General features: G+C 43.6%; 1 protein-coding gene across 1 annotated transcript; it reads left to right on the top strand.

Moving 5' to 3' along the window:
- LOC129840432 (NGFI-A-binding protein 1-like) lies at window positions 1-4756 on the top strand. The gene is made up of 7 exons (XM_055908322.1): window positions 1-470; window positions 1237-2054; window positions 2322-2455; window positions 2746-2917; window positions 3370-3538; window positions 4301-4438; window positions 4648-4756. Exons 2-7 carry the CDS (start codon window positions 1239-1241, stop codon window positions 4722-4724), a joined length of 1506 nt encoding a protein of 501 aa, XP_055764297.1. The 5' UTR covers window positions 1-470; window positions 1237-1238; the 3' UTR covers window positions 4725-4756.
- Window positions 4757-20270: the final 15514 nt, after the last annotated feature.

The following is a 20270-nucleotide window of genomic DNA, read 5'->3' as shown; positions in this document are numbered from 1 at the left end:
CTCTGCCCTCGCCTCCCACCGTCCCAGTTGACCGGCGCTGCCTGCCTCTGCCACTGCTGAGATGTGGTGCTTGGTATTCCATGCAGAAGCCTCCCACGCCCTTGTCCGCCCACGCCAGGATTTGCGTCACGCAGGCGCGTGGGAGTGAGCACTGTAGCAACCGCGGAATATCCCAATTTCAATCGCCGGGGAGGAGGGGGTAGGGTAGCAAGCAGGCAGCTCACACTCATCTAGTCTAGAGACGTTCAACACAATCTTATGTCTATTCAAGGAGGCGAAGGAGGGAAGGTGAACGTTGTCAAAGAACGCGAGGACTTTTGAGGCCAGAGAGCGCGCTTATTAGGAAATTAGAGATCTACCGATAATTGTACAGTTTATTCAGTTACAGTTTATGGCAGTTCAGCCTATACTGTAGCTGATAGATTGTAACAACTAGATAAAGGAAACGAAAGGGGACTAACGTTCACCAGGTATGTAACACTTAATATACATCGTTGGAATAAGTTATTGGGCTATGACAATAATGTAACAAGTTGTAGCCTTGATACAATGTTGCAGCACTGTTCTATTATTGCCGACAATGGTATTTTTTACTTATCTTCCTAATGTGGATTTACTTACAAGACCGGTTTTGAGTGACATTTAGTCTGGTGCTGGATAACTGCATTTTGCATTTACCTTTTTTCCTTTGTGTGTTTTGAAACTCATTTCTTTTATTTTCTATTTAGCTAGATTGATTTGTGCAAATATTCCATGGTCATATATGAAGTAGTTGTGCAGTTGTTTGCAAACACTTTGAATTCCCATTGATGATAAACAATCAAATTATATTATTCACATAACTAAGGGCCGTTCAGTAATATCTAATTATTTGTGACATAGTCCTCTAACTTGCAAGAAATGGGTAGTTAACAATCCCTTGGCTAAAGCAAGTGGAGCCTGTGTGTGTGAGAGGCCACCTACGCATGCTGCCAAGGAGGATTGTGGCATGTGGTCCCATCAGCAACTAACAGGACTCTAACTGCTAACCGCCCCTCTTCCTTCTGCAGCCCTAGTACTGCAGAACTTACAAAGGGAACTCAGTCAGAGTGGAGGGAGTGCCTCTTCCTCTCTCAGTCAGTCAGCCAGTCACACACGTGTGTGTGTGTGTGTGACTGACTGGCTGACTGACATACACCAACACTCTCTGGTCAGGCAGAACCTCTTGCCCATCCCGTCTTGTGTTCTCTCTCCCAGGCATGGCGGCGGCGTTGCCCAGAACTCTGGGGGAGCTGCAGCTCTACCGAATCCTCCAGAGGGCCAACCTGCTGTACTACTACGAGGCCTTCATCCAGCAGGGAGGAGATGACGTGCAGCAGCTCTGTGAGGCCGGGGAGGAGGAGTTCCTAGAGATTATGGCTCTGGTGGGCATGGCCAGCAAGCCCCTGCACGTCCGGAGGCTCCAGAAATCCCTGCGAGACTGGGTCACCAATCCAACGTTGTTTAATCAGCCCCTGACATCTGTGCCGGTGTGTAGTATACCAGTCTATAAGTTACCCGAGGGGTCACCCACGCCAGTCAGCGCGGAGCGAGGGGGCAACAACAGCGCCCGTGGTGAGACCCATGTCAAGGTTCCCAAAATCCTAGCTGCGACATGTCTGGATCCAGGAAAGCTGGAAGTGGCCAGGGACAGAGTGTCAGGGGGGTCTCCACTGCAGAGCGGCAGCGAGGGGCGCTTCTGGTCGGGTCACAGCAACGACAGCGAACAGAGCCTCTCTCCGTCCGACCGGGGGTCTCCGTCGTCCCCCCGAGAGGGTCTGGAGGCACTTGACGCTGCAGCTTTGCAGTCTGTCCTGGAGTGTGTGGACCGGATAACCCCGGCCCTTACCAAGAGCGATCCGGCGGAGGTCAAAGAGCAACTGAAGACAAATAAGAAACTTGCTAAGATGATTAGCCACATCTTTGATATGAGTGATGACGATCCAAGGAGAGAGGAGGAGATCAGGAAATATAGCGCCATCTATGGACGCTTCGACTCGAAGAGGAGGGATGGCAAACAACTGACGCTTCATGAGGTAGGGATAAGAGACGGGATACTTTTGCAGTACTATGTTAGTCTACTCAGTGGCAGTGCAATACAAGTGACAAACCTCAGTTCCACAAATAAGAGGTGGAAACTACAAAAAGTAAATCACCCGAAGACAATGTGTGCGCTTGGTTCAGCTGTCTAAAAGTAGGTCGGCAGTAGTAGAAGTTACAACTGAAGAGCTCACTGACAGAATTGTGTATCTACAGTTATAGGTGACAACACTACTTATTTTCATCTGTGTTCCGTCTTTCAGCTGACAGTGAACGAAGCAGCAGCCCAGCTGTGTATGAGAGACATGGTACTACTGACCCGTAGAGACGAGCTGTTTGGCCTGGCCAGGCAGATCTCCAGAGAGGTCACCTACAAATACACCTACAGGACCAGCAAGTAAGAGCCACTCTCCTCCACTGCACCTCACACAACCTTGCTTGTTAGAGTTAGCAATTCTAAGGTAAGTTGGGAAAGCATGGGTGACTTATTTACTTGCTAAGTACATTTTCTCCTCATGGTTATTAGTATGTAACTAATTACTGTCATGTGTTACATTTTACGGAGACATATTTTTAAGTAATGTAAATTATCGTATGTTATGATTCATGTCATGTTCAGACTGTGCTTTCCAGATCTTTCAATGTTTCTCTGCGTACAAACTGAATGTATTGTCTTCTCCACTGTAGGTCTCGCTGCGGCGACAGAGACGAGCCGTCTCCTAAAAGGATAAAGACAGAGGAGAACCTCTTTGACATCCAGGAGGCTCTGCAGGCCATCCACATGAGACAGGGCATACTGAGGGAACAGCTAGCCTGCGCCAAGTCCAAAGGAGAGGAGATAGTTGGGAGAAACCTTCAGGTAACACACTTGAAAAGTGGATTATAAAATGTAAACATGGGCCTCCCGAATGGCGCAGCGGTCTAAGGTACTGCATCGCAGTGCTAGAGGCGTCGTTACAGACCCGGGTTTGATCCCGGGCTATATCACAATCGGCCGTGATCAGGAGTCCGGGTCCGAGTCGTCCGTGTTAGGGGAGCGCTTTACTTGGCTCATTGCGCTCTAGCAACTCGTTGTGGCGGGCCGGGCGCCTGCAGGCTGACCTCGGTCGTCAGGTGAACGGTTTGTCCTCCAATACATTGCTGCGGCGGCTGGCTTCCATTGGCTAGAAAAAGGGGTTACGTTTTTATATTTTTATATAAAGTAAACATTATAGGAGACACGTTTATTTGACACTGTCATTTCTGGAGGCATGTTTTTGACAAGAGTAGGAGCAGTTGCTAACGAACGGTAAATGTATTGTGTTTTAACAGGTGCAGTTGGACCGTCTGTTAGCCAGACAGATGGAGATCCTCCATGATGCAGCGGTACAGGAGAGGTTACACGCTCTGGACTGGAGGATACCTGCAGGGGCTTTGAAGTACCTCAGTGAGGCTCCAGGCACCAACGGCACGTCGGTAGACAAAAGCACAGAGCACCAAGGTAATGGTACTGTCTGTCTTCTGTATCTCTCTTTGTGGTGCGCTCGTACATGATTGCTGTCCTCATGCTCCAAATTCACAGCTCTGTGAATCACCATTTCCAGCCTTCAAATCTTATTTTATAAGTCAGGGAATCATTTTGTATCTGTTTTTTTCCACACATCTCAAAGTGAGGAGGAATCATAACTGTGTTAAGTCGGTAGCCATCCCTCAGGGTCTCATCCCATTTTCGTTCTTTTCTCTCTCGTCCTTTTCTCTCTTGCGCGGCCCATACTCCTGACAGCTCATTATATTCATGTTACCCATAATTATCCTCTCTCTGCACCTGTCATTAACTCTCCCACGCCTGTTTACCTCCTCCGCCATGTTGCTGCCCAGGGGCGTCTCTCTCGCTCTCAATCTCTCTCTCTTTCTCTCTCTCTTTGTCTTTCTCCTCTCTCCCACTCTCTCTCTGTCTCTCTCTCTTTCATCCTGTCTCCCCTTCATAAGCTATTAAAAGCACCTTATTCAAGTTGAATGAGAAGAAGAGTATAAAATCTTTTTGGGCACCGAGTGGAGTACAAACTCGGGCCCACAGCAAATGCGCATCAGATCTCTCAAGATTTTGAGAGACAGAGTGTTCATGTAGTTTTTTGTAACATCTAAGCAGCTTCTTGAATGATACTCTAACAGCAATGCCATGGGAATTGATTGTGTAATATGGCAGCGTGTATCTCAATATCCATGCTCTAATGTTTGTCTGTGTGATTATGTATGCTTTCAGGCGAGCGACCAATGAACTTGCGGGTGGCCAGTAAGAGTGTGGCGGAGGGGGAGCTTCCCCTGGGGAAGCAGCTAGCCAATGAGCTCAAACGATACCATAACAACCATATCACAGATGAGGCCAAAGCACCAGCAACAGGTACAGCACCACTCAGGCAAATGTATGTTCACTCTTGAGTCACATATGTATTACCATACATACACACTACAAAGAGTGAGTATTAGTAATGGTCTGTTGCATGCACACACCTGCCTACATTCAAGCTACAGTATGAGTGAAAAGGTATATGATTAGAAAATGCATTGCATGTTTTATTCTGATGACCTTTTCTTTGTGTTTTACCTTAGAAAATGGATCCTCGCATCAAGCGGCCAACCACACTGACAGGAAGACCATCAAATCAGAACCAGAGGATTCCACATAGTGCCTCCCATCCTTCGTCTGTTTCCCCATCCGGTTTTACATTTTTACATTTACATTTTAGTCATTTAGCAGACGCTCTTATCCAGAGCGACTTACAAGTACATACATTCATACTTTTTTTGTACTGGCCCCCCGTGGGAATCGAACCCACAACCCTGGCGTTGCAAGCGCCATGCTCTACCAACTGAGCTACACGGGACCATCATCCTACTGTTTTAGTCATCAGTTACACTTTTTACAGTAAGCATCTATCTCAGTCGAATCAATGGATACTAAAGCAAGCACAGCCACAGCAGAGCCTTAACAAACCAACGTTGCCTCAAAAAAAGCATTTATTTTCTTTCATTTTATCTAAGGTTTTTGCCAAAGCGTCTAGAGTAGAGCATAGATTCAGTCACGGGGAAAACTGAACAAGGATGTCCTTTCACAGGATACCTTTCGTGCTGTATAGGTCTTTATGTATTTATTGATGGATGTACAGGATGTTATTTAAGAATGATGGGTAGGGAAAGTAGCCATGTACCACCATCCTGATCTCCTGAGCTTACATTCTGTTTCGCCACATGAATTTGAATGAAGTTAAGTGAAACAAGAGCGCAGTGGTCAGGATATGAAAAAGAACAAAAAAAAACAAGCAATTTTTGGCTTGTCGTGTTCGATCGGTGGGTAACTGATGTACTGTAAAGAATACAGTAGGATTCTGTTTTAATCAGAGGTGAAAAGAGAGAGCTATCTGTAGAGGAGAAATTATAGTTTTGCATCATCCTACTGTATGTACTGTATGTATTTATGAGTGGTACTGTAAATTAAACTGAGGCTGCAGATTTTTTTGTGTATAGAACTCCAGTTAGAGTTCAGATCAGTGTTATGGGATAGGTCGGCCCGGAGACGGACTGGGACCAAAAATCAGCCCTAGCATTTTTTTTTACTTTGATGCCCCCACACCGGCCCATTTCTCTCCTCAAGGCCCCCATACCAGCCCATTTTTCCCCTTGAGGCCCCCATTATTAGCCAGATCATGATAATTGTGCACAAAAAAAACTGTTTAGACAGGCACACTAGGCAAAAAATTGACCAGCCCATCTGGCGTTTGCCCGAAATGCCAGATGGCCAGTCTGCCCGTGGGTTGGCCTAGACAAATTGAGTTTCCTTGATACGTCTGTCAAACACATGATCTTGTACTGTAAGAATGCACATTTGAACCTCAACACAACACTAATTGAGTTACCCATTTTATTGAGTAGGGCCCCTGGTCTGTTATTAGGGCTGGGAATTGCCAGGGACCTCATGCTACCATATTATCACGATACTTAGGTGCCAATTCGATATGTATTGTGATTTGATACTGCAGAGCCATGAAAAAAGAGCCATGAAAGCCATGAAAAAAGGTGTTTTGATCAGTCATGTGAATAAAAGTGCCCGAAAGGATGTTAGCTCACCATTTTAAAAGAAGATGGATAGCAAGGTATAGAAGGAAAGATACTGGAGTTTTTGCGCATGTACAGCTAAGCACAAAAATAACATTGCGATATTGTCCAAAATAATATTGCGATATATTGTCCAATATAATATCCCGATATGTAACTATCGATTTCTTCCCCTTCACTATCTGTTATATTGTTGCACTCCAGAAAGTTGTGTTTTAACATATCTCACTGTAGGACCGACAGGGCCAATTCGGCCTGTAGTATTACAAGAATATTTGCCTAATCTCAAAAGCAGGGTTTTGTCAGTGTAGTGTTGGTGTCAATCTCAGTACAGTGTTTATGTGTGTAGAGCAAAAACCGAATAACTGTTGTTAGAGAGAACAAGTGAAAGTGTCTGGTATCATAAGATGGTCATGTTACATAGCCTAGTAGTCTTAGATCCTAGCAGTGTTTCACCTGTGACCACCAATGTACAATTCAAGATGTTCGTATGTTAGAATTAGCTCTCAGATGGTTGTTTAATGTTGTGTTTCCAATGTGTAAATCCGTCTTGCTCTAGAGTCCGTTGGTCTTTTTCGGGGTCACCGCAGTCACAACAGTTTTGTAATACTGGTCTCTCTAGGTCAATAAGACTGCAACAAATGCAATACTTTTGTAAGTACTGTTTCAGTACTAAGTGCATACTTTCTGGGCCCGCTGTCTGTTCTGTTCTGTGCTAGGTGACTTCTCCTGTCCTCTGTACTGGTTTGGTTTAATCAGTGTCATGTAATGTTCACAGACCAACGCATGTCCCGCAGTGTGATAGATGGTCGCGATGTTAATAGTACATTGATTCATGTTCTTATCCCTGTTATCGTAAGGCATCGAGTTAGTCTAGGCTTGCCTACACAGTAGATATGCACCTGTTTTTTAAACACTAATATATTTTATTTGTTATACAGCACAAACATTATTAAACTTTATTTTTTATGGCAGTTGTTTTTCCTCATTCATGATATATGTCTGATCCAGAAAGAAGGAACATTATATTTTCTGTTATAAGATTTAAAAAATATATTTTATATTAATCTTATTATCATGTCCTACGATAAAATAACAACATTTAGATTTTTTCGGTTATTCTTTTTTTAATTTATTTTTTACAGCTAGACAGCTAAACTGTTCCATGGCAGAGAACCTACACTGGCACTATAAGGTATAATGAATGCTGACAGACAGACTGAATGTGGTCCAGTCAAGAGTTTCTCCTCTTAAAAAGAAAGGGATGATGAACCGCTGTCTGGGGTAAAGCATTTGCATCAGTGTCATATTAAAACATTCTGAAACTGCCCGATGACTCACTCTGCTCACTCTGACGCAGGTCCTTTTCATACTTCACATCTCTCTCTCTCTCTCTCTCTCTCTCTCTCTCTCTCTCTCTCTCTCTCTCTCTCTCTCTCTCTCTCTCTCTCTCTCTCTCTCTCTCTCTCTCTCTCACACACACACACACTTCCTTGCTGTCTCTCCTCCCTCTCTGCCTCTCTCATCTCTTTCTCTCACACACACACACACAGATTTTCTCCTGAGATCAGGTCAACTCATCACTGAACACCCACATGTGTAGCTGCCTCCCTCCCATCCTCCCAATCTCAGCCCTGTGTGATGGCCTCCCTGCCAATGCAAGTCACTGATGTGTTGCCATGGCAATAGTGATTGTAGGCGGCGGCACTACAGGCAGTGGGAGGGAGCTCAGCCCGGCTGCTAAACTGCGTGGGTGTGATCTGGTGAATGCGCCATCACCCCCGTTTAACAAAGCATGAAACTAACAGTGCTTGAACAGAGGTGGGTATCAAGTGAATTATCTCCTCATCTTCTCCAATAGTGCAACTAATAAAGGATTGATTAGTTCATTCTTTGTTTGTTTTTATTTTAACCATTTTTATCAGAGTGTAAAGTCCAGGTGGTTGCTTTGTTTAAAGTGATAGTTGACACAAATTGCAAAATGACATTTGTTTCCTTACCCTGTAATCAGTGTATGGAGAAGGTATGCTTTCGTTTTATTTCAGCTGTGTTTCCCAAACTAGGGGTCGTGGCCCGATGTGGGGTCACCTCATTTGAAAATTACGGTCGCGGGAGAAACTATGAAATAAAATTGAGCTTGGTTCATAGAACCAGGGTTAGCTAGATGTGGTTGTAATAAACAGAGCGGTTTCTGTTTTCTTCCAACAAATGTGTTTCTATCTTTTGAACCGTTTACGCTACAAAATACAATTCTGTTTCCCTCTACAATGCCCACAAACCATGCAGGACTCATTAGAACAGAGTTGGTAAGACCAGGCACTAAATTAGACTGGGGGGAAAATGATCTGATGACCTGATGATCTTCTGAACTTCCCAATACCTTTCTGATGCATTTCAGTCACTTCAAGCCATACTTCCTTCAGATTGAAATACTGTCAAAAGCACTTTCAGAATGATTTTTCAGGTGGAAATACTGTCAAAAGTACTGTCAAACTGATTTGTCAGGTGGAAATACTGTCAAAAGTACTGTCAGACTGATTTGTAATAGACTGTCATAGCTAAAGCTAAAGCTAAAGTTAACATTGGCTGTTGATGACATCACTTTTTTTCACATGGTGGGGTTGGAATTTTTATATATATCAAAATTGAGTCGTAGTCCAACATTTTTTGGAAACCCCTAGCCTGCATTGTAAGGAAACCAATATGTAATTTTGTATTTTGGGTGAACTATCCCATGACCTAATAGATTTTTTATTTTCTGCATGTATTCAATTGTCAGTGCTGACCTGTGCTCGTCCTACTCGGCACCACCATCACAGTTTTTGGTGTATTTTTGTTTATTTTTGTGTTTCTATGCGAGAGGTTTGAGTGTGTGTATAGGCTGTGTAGAAGTTGGCATTTATGCTTTCACTCATTGGCTGGAGTATACATGTTGGCCAGAAGGTGTCAGAATACAATCAAAAGTGCTTTCATGAGCGAGATGAAAATGACAGTAAATAGCAAATCATTTCAAAGGATGGGTTTTAAACTTTTAGAAATGTACATTATTCCTCTCTTCTCTGAGCAATACGAGGGTGTAATGCAGTGGGATGTTAGGCCTACAGCTGCCTGCACTGTCAACGAGGGGAAAGGTTAGAGAAAGATTGGCCCATTTTATGCTCAGATTCAGTTAACTTCAGTGAAAAGCATCTTGACTTTCTCTACAAACAAATGGAACAATTAACGGGGCCTGCGTTATTTATTCTGGTCATTGTACAAATGTGTTATACGGTGAACACTATACAAATAATTCCTACTGAATTGTACTTGACTGCAGTATAGTATTATTACTATTCATGTAAGCGTTGTTATTATGGACATTAGTATTGACCGTGACCTTTACCCTCCTGTGATGTCATCGCCCAGAGTCGGCGCAGTATAACGGGACACTTCTCATGTTAAATTGGCTATATCACTCACAGTATTCTACCGTTTGTACATGGCTGCTGTACGTCTTTATTTTCTAGTTTGCAAGTAAAGGCAATTAACATTTAAACGTGTGTGGAAATACCTTGTCAAGTTATCACAAAATTGCACACAGTTTAATGGCACATGGGCAGTCAGACAGACATACTGTTGACAGTATAACAAGTCAATATGAGTAATTTGTATTATCATGCATGTGGATCACTCTCTTTGGCATGACATCTAGATAATCTGTTTCATTGTAAAGAATATGCTAATAGTATTTATTTAGACGGTCTACCCAATTGAGTGGTGTAATTTATTTGAGTGTGAATGGCAATTTATTTCATCACAGCGCACGTCAATAAAACATCACAGGAAAATCATAAAGGTTTTGGGGAAATGTAATTACCGGTAGCCTACAATTCAATAACAATAAATGCTGGTGTGTGTAGGCTACACGCCAACTGCCTACAAATAACCTAACGTAGCCAGGCATGAAATAAACCCCTGAAACTTTATATGTCCCCCACATTCTGGTCTTGACGAGAATAAAAAGAAATACTCTCGGGGGAGTTTCTCTTCTGCACTGTTCCACCAATCCAGTTAATGTGGAGGAGGAAATAGTTTGGCACAGTGGACGGGTCATAATATCGCTAACATTTAGCGGTGAAACCCGGTAATGGTCACAATGGTTTTTTCCTCATACATTTTTGCGTCTGGGATTTTAGAACTACTTCATAAAAGGTCTGTGTTTCGTGTAGGTTTACACAGGCGTGACGTTTTGATTGCCATGTAATTCTCTCTCGGACAAGCTGAGTTTTGTCTATATCCACCTCAATTGACTATAAAAATTCAAAATTAATTAGCAACAGAGAAGACCTCAGCAAGACAAATTACTGCGGGAAGCTGCTGCACATCATCTCTAGCTCGCACCGTCAGCTACCGTTCACCAGCACGATCAGAAACCTTTGTGACCATCCATGAATTTATGTCCCCTTTCTCTGTCGTAGCTAGCCACTGACTTGCCTTTAGTTAGCAGAGCAGTATATCAAAACAATCATTTTGTTTTACTTAGCCAAGATAATTGTTTGTACAGTATGTCGACTTTGGTGTGTATTTCAGACCTTATAACATTTTTCAAGGATGAGCATAAGTGCATTACAAGGGGAGAAGACCACTAGAAGTCTGGCCATGTGGAGAAATGCAGATATAGTGAGGGGCAATTTACCCGGTTTGGTCAGGGCCAGCATGAAGGATAAACGTTTATCCTGAGTCGGTGAATGTAGCTATTAAGTTAAGTTTGAGCATCTTAGCAATACAATGTGGCTTATACAGCTGTCAACATTCTACAAGGAAAGAGCCACTTAATCAATTATATAATCATTAACCAAATTACCCTGGATACCAGTTCTAGAACGTTGTCATTGATGAGAATGAATCCAAAAAAATCTATTGACATTCTGAATTGACTTTGTTTTGACATTCAGCCTGTATTGTAGTTTCATAACCAGAGACAAATCTTCAAAGGCAACGCATTTGTTTATTAGAAGTGGTACATGCATTCACAAAGTCTTGATTTATAGGATCGTTTCCACTATATATTTGATATGTCAAGTGATACAATCCCAAGTTAACAATTAAAAGTTTATGGAAAAACTGCACTTAAATATTCTACAGCTGTAATGTCATCAATCAAATCAAACTTAATTTATTTAGCACATTTCTTAAAACGAATGTAACTCAAGGTGTTCAGTTGTTGGATGGGTGTTGTCTGTAGTGGGGCACAGATAACAAAGATGAGGGCGTCAAGGCATTCCAAATGGCTGCAGGGATGGATGTGCAGGAGTCAGAGCTTTGGGTCACGGGGTCTGGGACCCTGGATGCTTCACCGGACGGTCTGGTGGGCACCACAGCAGTGGTGGAGGTCAAGTGTCCCCATGGTGCAGTGATGTCGAAGGATCAATGGCGACCCATCATTCAGGGCAGGTGGCGCAGATTATTTTTTGACGGGGGGGGCTTGCCTGTTTTGCATGTTATTTTGACATTAATATGAGTTACATCAGTTTGCAACAATATATATAAAGTTTACATACAGTTAGGTTGGAGTCATTAAAACTCGTTTTCAACCACTCCACACATTTATTGTTAACAAACTATAGTTTTGGCAAGTCGGTTAGGACATCTACTTTGTGCATGACACAAGTAATTTTTCCAACAATTGTTTACAGACAGATTATTTCACTTCTAACTCACTGTATCACAATTCCAGTGGGTCAGAAGTTCACATACACTAAGTTGACTGTGCCTTTAAACAGCTTGGAAAATTCCAGAAAATTATGTCATGGCTCTAGAAGCTTCTGATAGGCTAATTGACATAATTTGAGTTAATTGGAGGTGTATCTGTGGATGTATTTCAAGGCCTACCTTCAAATTCAGTGCATCTTTGCTTGACATCATGGGGAAATCAAATGAAATCATCCAAGACTACAGAAAGAAAATTGTAGACCTCCACAAGTCTGGTTCATCCTTGGGAGCAATTTCCAAACGCCTGAAGGTACCATGTTCATCTGTACAAACAACACTACGCAAGTATAAACACCATGGGACCACGCAGCCGTCATACCGCTCAAGAAGGAGACGCGTTCTGTCTCCTAGAGATGAACGTACTTTGGTGCAAAAAGTGCAATTCAATCCCAGAACAACAGCACAGGACCTTGTGAAGATGCTGGAGGAAACAGGTACAAAAGTATCTATAGCCACAGTAAAACAAGTCCTATATCGACATAACCTGAAATGCCACTGCATTTGCCACTGAAATGCCACTGAAGAAACCACTGCTCCAAAACCGCCATAAAAAAAGCCAGACTACGGTTCGCAACTGCACATGGGGACAAAGATCATACTTTTTGGAGAAATGTCCTCTGGTCTGATGAAATAGAACTAGAACTGTTTGGTTATAATGACCATTGTTATGTTTGGAGGAAAAAGGGGAAGCTTGCAAGCCGAAGAACACCATCCTAGCCGTGAAGCATGGGAGTGGCAGCATCATGCTGTGGTGGTGCTTTGCTGCAGGAGGGACTGGTACACTTCAAAATAGATGGCATCATGAGGGAGGAAAATTGTGGATATATTGAAGCAACATCTCAAGACATCAGTCAGGAAGTTAAAGCTTGGCTGCAAATTGGTCTTCCAAATGGATAATGACCCCAAGCATACTTCCAAAGTTGTGGCAAAAAGGCTTAGGGACAACAACGTCAAGGTATTGGAGTGGCCATCACAAAGCCCTGACCTCAATCCTATAGAAAATGAGTGGGCAGAACTGAAAAAGCGTGTGCGAGCAAGGAGGCCTACAAACCAGTTACACCAGCTCTCTCAGGAGGAATGGACCAAAATTCACCCAACTTATTGTCGGAAGGTTGTGGAAGGCTACCTGAAACATTTGACCCAAGTTAAACAATTTATAGACAATGCTACCAAATACTAATTGAGTGTATGTAAACTTCTGACCCACTGGGAATGTGATGAAAGAAATGAAAGCTGAAATAAATCATTCTCTCTACTATTATTCTGACATTTCACATTCTTAAAATAAAGTGGTGATCCTAACTGACCTAAAACAGAGATTTTTTTACTTCGATTAAATGTCAGGAATAATGAAAAACTGAGTTTAAATGTATTTGGCTAAGGTGTATGTAAACTTCCGACTTCATCTGTGTATATACACTGCTCAAAAAAATAAAGGGAACACTTAAACACAATGTAACTCCAAGTCAATCACACTTCTGTGAAATCAAACTGTCCACTTAGGAAGCAACACTGATGGACAATAAATTTCACATGCTGTTGTGCAAATGGAATAGACAAAAGGTGGAAATTATAGGCAATTAGCAAGACACCCCCAATAAAGGAGTGGTTCTGCAGGTGGTGACCACAGACCACTTCTCAGTTCCTATGCTTCCTGGCTGATGTTTTGGTCACTTTTTAATGCTGGCGGTGCTTTCACTCTAGTGGTAGCTTGAGACGGAGTCTACAACCCACACAAATGCTTCTCAAATGCTTCTCAAAGATGCCCTCTGGTGGTCAAACTAGCAATAACTTGCATTAACATAAAAAATGGCTGACAAATAGATAACGTGCCACAGAATGCTGAAGCAGCCCGCAAGGTGTGCTGCAGTATGACGCAACTTTTAAAGGAGGAACCACTGTAGGCCTGATCACCGACAATGATGGTAGGTTTTTCCCTTTTCCTCATCATTTTTCCCTTCCCTCTTTGTGTCACAAAGTGTAATGAATTCACACTCTAAAACAGTAGGGGGAAACATGGTTAGATACTGTATAGTAGAAGGGAGGCCAGAGTAAATTCCATGGAGAATAAGAGCACCTCCTCCCAGCTGCCCACTGCACTGAGGATAGAAAACACTGTCACCACTGATAAATCTACGATAATCGATAATATCAATAAGCATTTTCAAACAGCTGGCCATGCTTTCCACCTGACTACCCCTACCCCGGCCAACATCTCAGCACCCCCACAGCAAATTGCCCAAGCTCCCCCTGTCACGCTCATTATCCTCAAACTACCTGTTATAAAACAACCAAGGCGCAGCGTGCATGTCGTTCCACATCTTTTAATCGGAGTGAAAAACTTAGCCATCAAAACAAACAGGTAAACAGCAAAGAACGTGACGCAACCGAGGTGCACACAAACACACACGGAAAAATAATAATTACCCACATATTAGGTGGGTAAAAAGGCTGCCTAAGTATGATTCTCAATCAGAGACAACGATAGACAGCTGTCCCTGATTGAGAACCATACCCGGCCAAAACATAGAAATACAGAAACCTAGAAAACAAAACATAGAATGCCCACCCCACATCACACCCTGACCTAACCTAATCCCGGACTGGGGAACCTCGTTGCGGGACCCGGACTGGGCACCCTCGTTGCGGGACCTGGACTGGGCACCCTCGCTGCGGGACCCGGACTGGGCACCCTCGCTGCGGGACCCGGACTGGGCACCCTCGCTGCGGGACCCGGACTGGGCACCCTCGCTGCGGGACCCGGACTGGGCACCCTCGCTGCGGGACCCGGAATGGGCACCCTCGCTGCGGGCCCCGGAATGGGCACCCTCGCTGAGGGCCCCGGACTGGGCACCCTCGCTGCGGGCCCCGGACTGGGGACCGTCGCTGGATGCTCCGGACTGGAGACCGTCGCTGGAGGCTCCGGACTGGATCATCACTGGATGCTTCTTGCCATGGATCATCAATGGAGTAAGGAGACGTATGGGCAGTCTGGTATGTGGAGCTGCCACAGGGCTCACCAGGCTGGGGACCAAATAGAGAAATAAAACGGCTCTAAGGTCAGGGCGTGACACCCCCCGCTTCTGCTTCACCCAAATCCAGACAGCTGATGTTCTGAAAGAGCTGCAAAATCTGGATCCCTACAAATCAGCTGGGCTAGACAATCTGGACCCTCTCTTTCTAAAATTATCCGCTGAAATTGTTACTAGCCTATTGATACTAGCCTATTCAACCATTCTTTCGTATTGTCTGAGATCCCCAAAGATTGGAAAGCTGCCTCGGTGATCCCCCTCTTCAAAGGGGGAGACACTCTAGACACAAACTGTTATAGACCTATATCCATCCTGCTCTGCCTTTCTAAAATCTTTGGAAGCCAAGTTAACCTTTACCGCCCCAGCGTTCCGCCAGCGGAAGTCCTCCCACATTCCACTGAAAAGGCAGAGCGCGAAATTCAAAATATATCTTTTAGAAATATTTAACTTTCACACATTAACAAGTCCAATACAGCAAATGAAAGGTACACATCTTGTGAATCCAGCCAACATGTCTGATTTTTAAAATGTTTTACAGCGAAAACAGCACGTATATTTATGTTAGCTCACCACCAAATACAAAGAAGGACAGACATTTTTCACAGCACAGGTAGCATGCACAAAGCCAACCTAACTAACCAAGAACCAACCAAACTAACCAAGAAACAACTTCATCAGATTACAGTCTTATAACATGTTATACAATAAATCTATGTTTTGTTCGAAAAATGTGCATATTTGAGGTATAAATCAGTTTTACATTGCAGCTACCATCACAGCTACCGTCAAAAATAGCGCCGAAGCAGCCAGAGTAATTATAGAGACCAACGTGGAATACCTTGTTACGCACGCCTCTGAGAAGAGGGAACACAACTCCCTGCTACAACTCAACTCTCTGAAGTGCAAGAGGTATGGACTGTAAGTGCGAGTAAGGATGACACAAAAGCAGAATTTACCGTTTACTAGAATTTATTTTATTACACGGTAATATGGGGAAAAGGGGCTGGACGGAACCAAAGCAAAGAAAGTAAATATCAAAGTTCCCCCTCTCCTATCTAACCTGCCTACCCACTTAACTTACCTAACTTAACACCGCCTGGTGCCCTAACCAAAATACAGGGGGTGGTCCGCCCAGGTCTTACCTAGTGTGCCTAGACAGTAAATATACTACGGGTATATGTATGCCCTCGGGCCTCTTGCCTAAGCACTCCCAAAGTGCCTTCTCCTTCCCCCCCTGGGAACAAACGAAACAGAGTAATTATTAACGATTTCACAAACACTCACAAACACAGGACATAGCAAAACTGCTACCAACAACAACAGTACATACCACACTTTCTGATACACAACCAACACTATATCACAATCTAATTTTTCTCTCTCAATCTCCAAATCTCTACTCCAAATCTCATCTCTCTCAATCTCTCCTCTCTCCTGGGCAGAACACTGGCTTTTATCTTCAGGTGGCAATGGTGATTAGAGTCAGCTGCTTCTTGACGAGGGGGCGGGGTCAGCTCCAATCACCAATTAGCCTGGGGTTGACCAATCAGCTGGTTGGGGAGTATTTCAGGAAGCCATCTCCTGAAACACACACACTAAAATACAAAACAGAACACAGAAACTGGGGAACGTAACATACCTAAATACTCATCATAAAACATTTCTGAAAAATGCATCGTGTACAGCAAATGGAAGACAAGCATCTTGTGAATCCAGCCAATATTTCAGATTTTTTAAGTGTTTTACAGCGAAAACACAATATAGCATTATATTAGCTTACTACAATAGCCTACCACACAACCGCATTCATTCATCAAGGCACGTTAGCGATAGCAATAGGCACGTTAGCGTTAGCGAATAAACCAGCAAAAGATATTAATTTTCACTAACCTTCATAAACCTTCCTCAGATGCCGGTCCTATAACATCAGGTTATACATACACTTATGTTTTGTTCGAAAATGTGCATATTTAGAGCTGAAATCAGTGGTTATCCATTATGCTAACGTAGCTTCTTTTTCCCAGAATGTGCGGATATTTCTATTAGACTCTCACCTATTCTGACTAAATAGCTATTCATAAACATTACAAAAAAATACATGTTGTATAGGAAATGATAGATACACTAGTTCTTAATGCAATCGCAGTGTTAGAATTCTAAAATTATCTTCATTACGACATAAGGCTTATGTTATAGCGAGAGAGTGGCCAAAACCTGGGCGCAAAACTACTAGTACACAGTTCGACAGATATATGAAATAGCATCATAAAATGTTTCCTACTTTTGCTGATCTTCCATCAGAATGTTGTACAAGATGTCCTTTGTCAAGAACAATCGTTGTTTGGATTTAGAACGTCCATTTTCCCTCTTGAATTAGCAAGCGCACTAGCCAAGTGGCGCAAAGCTCTCCTTTCTGAACAAAGGCACACAACGCAACACGCCTAACGTCCCGAATAAATTTCAAAAATCTAATAAAACTATATTGAAAAAACATACTTTACGATGATATTGTCACATGCATCAAATAAAATCAAAGCCGGAGATAGTAGTCGCCTATAACGACAGCTATTCAGAAGGCAAATCCAGGACCAACTTCGCGCCTTCCTGAAAACAAAAAATGGGTGGCACGTCATTCCAAGAGGATGTATTCCATCTCAGACCAAGATAAACACTCCATTTCTTCTCTCACTGCATCTTGACATCCAGGGGAAGGTGTATGACGTGCATGTATACTAATAGGTATCATGCCCATTTATAGGCAGGACCCAGAAGAGAGCATCGATTTCAGATTTTCCACTTCCTAGTCAGGAAGTTTGTGCCAAATGAGTTCTGTTTTACTTACAGATATAATTCAAACGGTTTTAGAAACTAGAGAGTGTTTTCTATCCAATAGTAATAATACTATGCATATTGTACGAGCAAGAATTGAGTACGAGGCCGTTTAAATTGGGCACGTTTTTCCCCCAAAGTGAAAACAGCGCCCTCTGTCCTCATCAGGTTAACAAACAGATCACCGACTATTTCGAATCCCACCGTACCTTCTCCACTTTGCAATCTGGTTTCCAAGCTGGTCATGGGTGCACCTCAGCCACACCCAAGGTCCTAAACGATATCATAACCGCCATCGATAAAAACAGTACTGCCTCGTCTGGTTCACTAACTACTTCTCAGATAGAGTTCAGTGTGTCAAATCGGAGGGCCTGTTGTCCGGACCTCTGGCAGTCTCTGGGGGTGCCACAGGGTTCAATTCTCTGGCTGACTCTTTTCTCTGTATATATCAATGATGTTGCTCTTGCTGCTGGTGATTCTCTGATAAACCTCTACGTAGACGACACCATTCTGTATACATCTGGCCCTTCTTTGGACACTGTGCTAACAAACCTTCAAACGAGCTTCAATGCCATACAACACTCCTTCATGGCCTCCAACTGCTTTTAAATGCTAGTAAAACTAAATGCATGCTCTTCAACCGATTGCTGCCCGCACCCTCCCGCTCGACTAGTATCACTACTCTGGACGGTTCTGACTTAGAATATGTGGACAACTACAAATACCTAGGTGTTAGACTGTAAACTCTCCTTCCAGACTCACATTAAGCATCTCCAATCCAAAATTTCAATCTAGAATCAGCTTCCTATTTTGCGACAAAGCCTCCTTCACTCTTGTTGCCAAACATACCTTCATAAAACTGACTATCCTACCGATCCTTGACTTCGGCGATGTCATTTACAAAATAGCCTCCAACACTCTACTCAGCAAACTGGACGTAGACTATCACAAGGCCATCCGCTTTGTCACCAAAGCCCCATATACTACCCACCACTCCGACCTGTATGCTCTCGTTGGCTGGCCCTCACTACATATTCGACGCCAAACCCACTGGCTCCAGGTCATCTATTAGTCTATGCTAGATAAAGCCCCGCCTTATCTCAGCACACTGGTCACCATAGCAACACCCACCCGTAGCAGGCGCTCCAACAGGTATATTTCACTGGTCATCCCCAAAGCCAACACTTACTTTGGCCGCCTTTCCTTCCAGTTCTCTGCTGCCAATGATTGGAACGAATTGCAAAAATCACTGAAGCTGGACCCTTATATATCCCTCTCTAACTTTAAGCATCAGCTGTCAGAGCAGCTTCCCGATCACTGTACCTGTACACAGCCAATCTGTAAATTGCACACCCAACTACCTCATCCCCATATTGTTACTTATCCTCTTGCTCTTTTTCACCCAAGTACAGTGGGGAGAACAAGTATTTGAGACACTGACGATTTTGCAGGTTTTCCTACTTACAAAGCATGTAGAGGTCTGTAATTTTTATCATAGGTACACTTCAACTGTGAGAGACGGAATCTAAAACAAAAATCCGGAAAATCACATTGTATGATTTTTAAGTAATTCATTTGCATTTTATTGCATGACATAAGTATTTGATACATCAGAAAAGCAGAACTTAATATTTGGTACAGAAACCTTTGTTTGCAATTACAGAGCTCATACGTTTCCTGTAGTTCTTGACCAGGTTTGCACACACTGCAGCAGGGATTTTTGGCCCACTCCTCCATACAGACCTTCTCCAGATCCTTCAGGTTTTGGGGCTGTCACTGGGCAATACGGACTTTCAGCTCCCTCCAAAGATTATCTAATGGGTTCAGGTCTGGAGACTGGCTAGGCCACTCCAGGACCTTGAGATGCTTCTTACGGAGCCACTCCTTAGTTGCCCTGGCTGTGTGTTTCGGGTCGCTGTCATGCTGGAAGACCCAGCCACGACCCATCTTCTATGCTCTTACTGAGGGAAGGAGGTTGTTGGCCAAGATCTCGCGATACATGGCCCCATCCATCCTCCCCTCAATACGGTGCAGTCGTCCTGTCCCCTTTGCAGAAAAGCATTCCCAAAGAATGATGTTTCCACCTCCATGCTTCACGGTTGGGATGGTGTTCTTGGGGTTGTACTCATCTTTCTTCTTCCTCCAAACACGGCGAGTGGAGTTTAGACCAAAAAGCTCTATTTTTGTCTCATCAGACCACATGACCTTCTCCCATTCCTCCTCTGGATTATCCAGATGGTCATTGGCAAACTTCAGACGGGCCTGGACATGCGCTGGCTTGAGCAGGGGGACCTTGCGTGCGCTGCAGGATTTTAATCCATGACGGCGTAGTGTGTTACTAATGGTTTTCTTTGAGACTGTGGTCCCAGCTCTCTTCAGGTCATTGACCAGGTCCTGCCGTGTAGTTCTGGGCTGATCCCTCACCTTCCTCATGATCATTGATGCCCCACGAGGTGAGATCGTGCATGGAGCCCCAGACCGAGGATGATTGACCGTCATCTTGAACTT

The sequence above is a fragment of the Salvelinus fontinalis genome, chromosome 41 (assembly GCF_029448725.1).
Source record: "Salvelinus fontinalis isolate EN_2023a chromosome 41, ASM2944872v1, whole genome shotgun sequence".
NCBI lineage: Eukaryota > Metazoa > Chordata > Actinopteri > Salmoniformes > Salmonidae > Salvelinus > Salvelinus fontinalis.
Note: the sequence above shows the minus strand (reverse complement) of the source record. Positions and strands in the feature narration are given on the sequence as shown.

What these genes read in the sequence shown, in the direction of transcription:
- LOC129840432 (XM_055908322.1), top strand. Translation starts at nt 1,239, where the DNA reads ATGGCGGCGGCGTTGCCCAGAACTCTGGGGGAGCTGCAGCTCTACCGA. An exon ending in TACACCTACAGGACCAGCAA is followed by an intron (nt 2,456 to 2,745) that starts GTAAGAGCCACT and finishes TCTCCACTGTAG; the next exon opens with GTCTCGCTGCGGCGACAGAG. An exon ending in GGCCAAAGCACCAGCAACAG is followed by an intron (nt 4,439 to 4,647) that starts GTACAGCACCAC and finishes GTTTTACCTTAG; the next exon opens with AAAATGGATCCTCGCATCAA.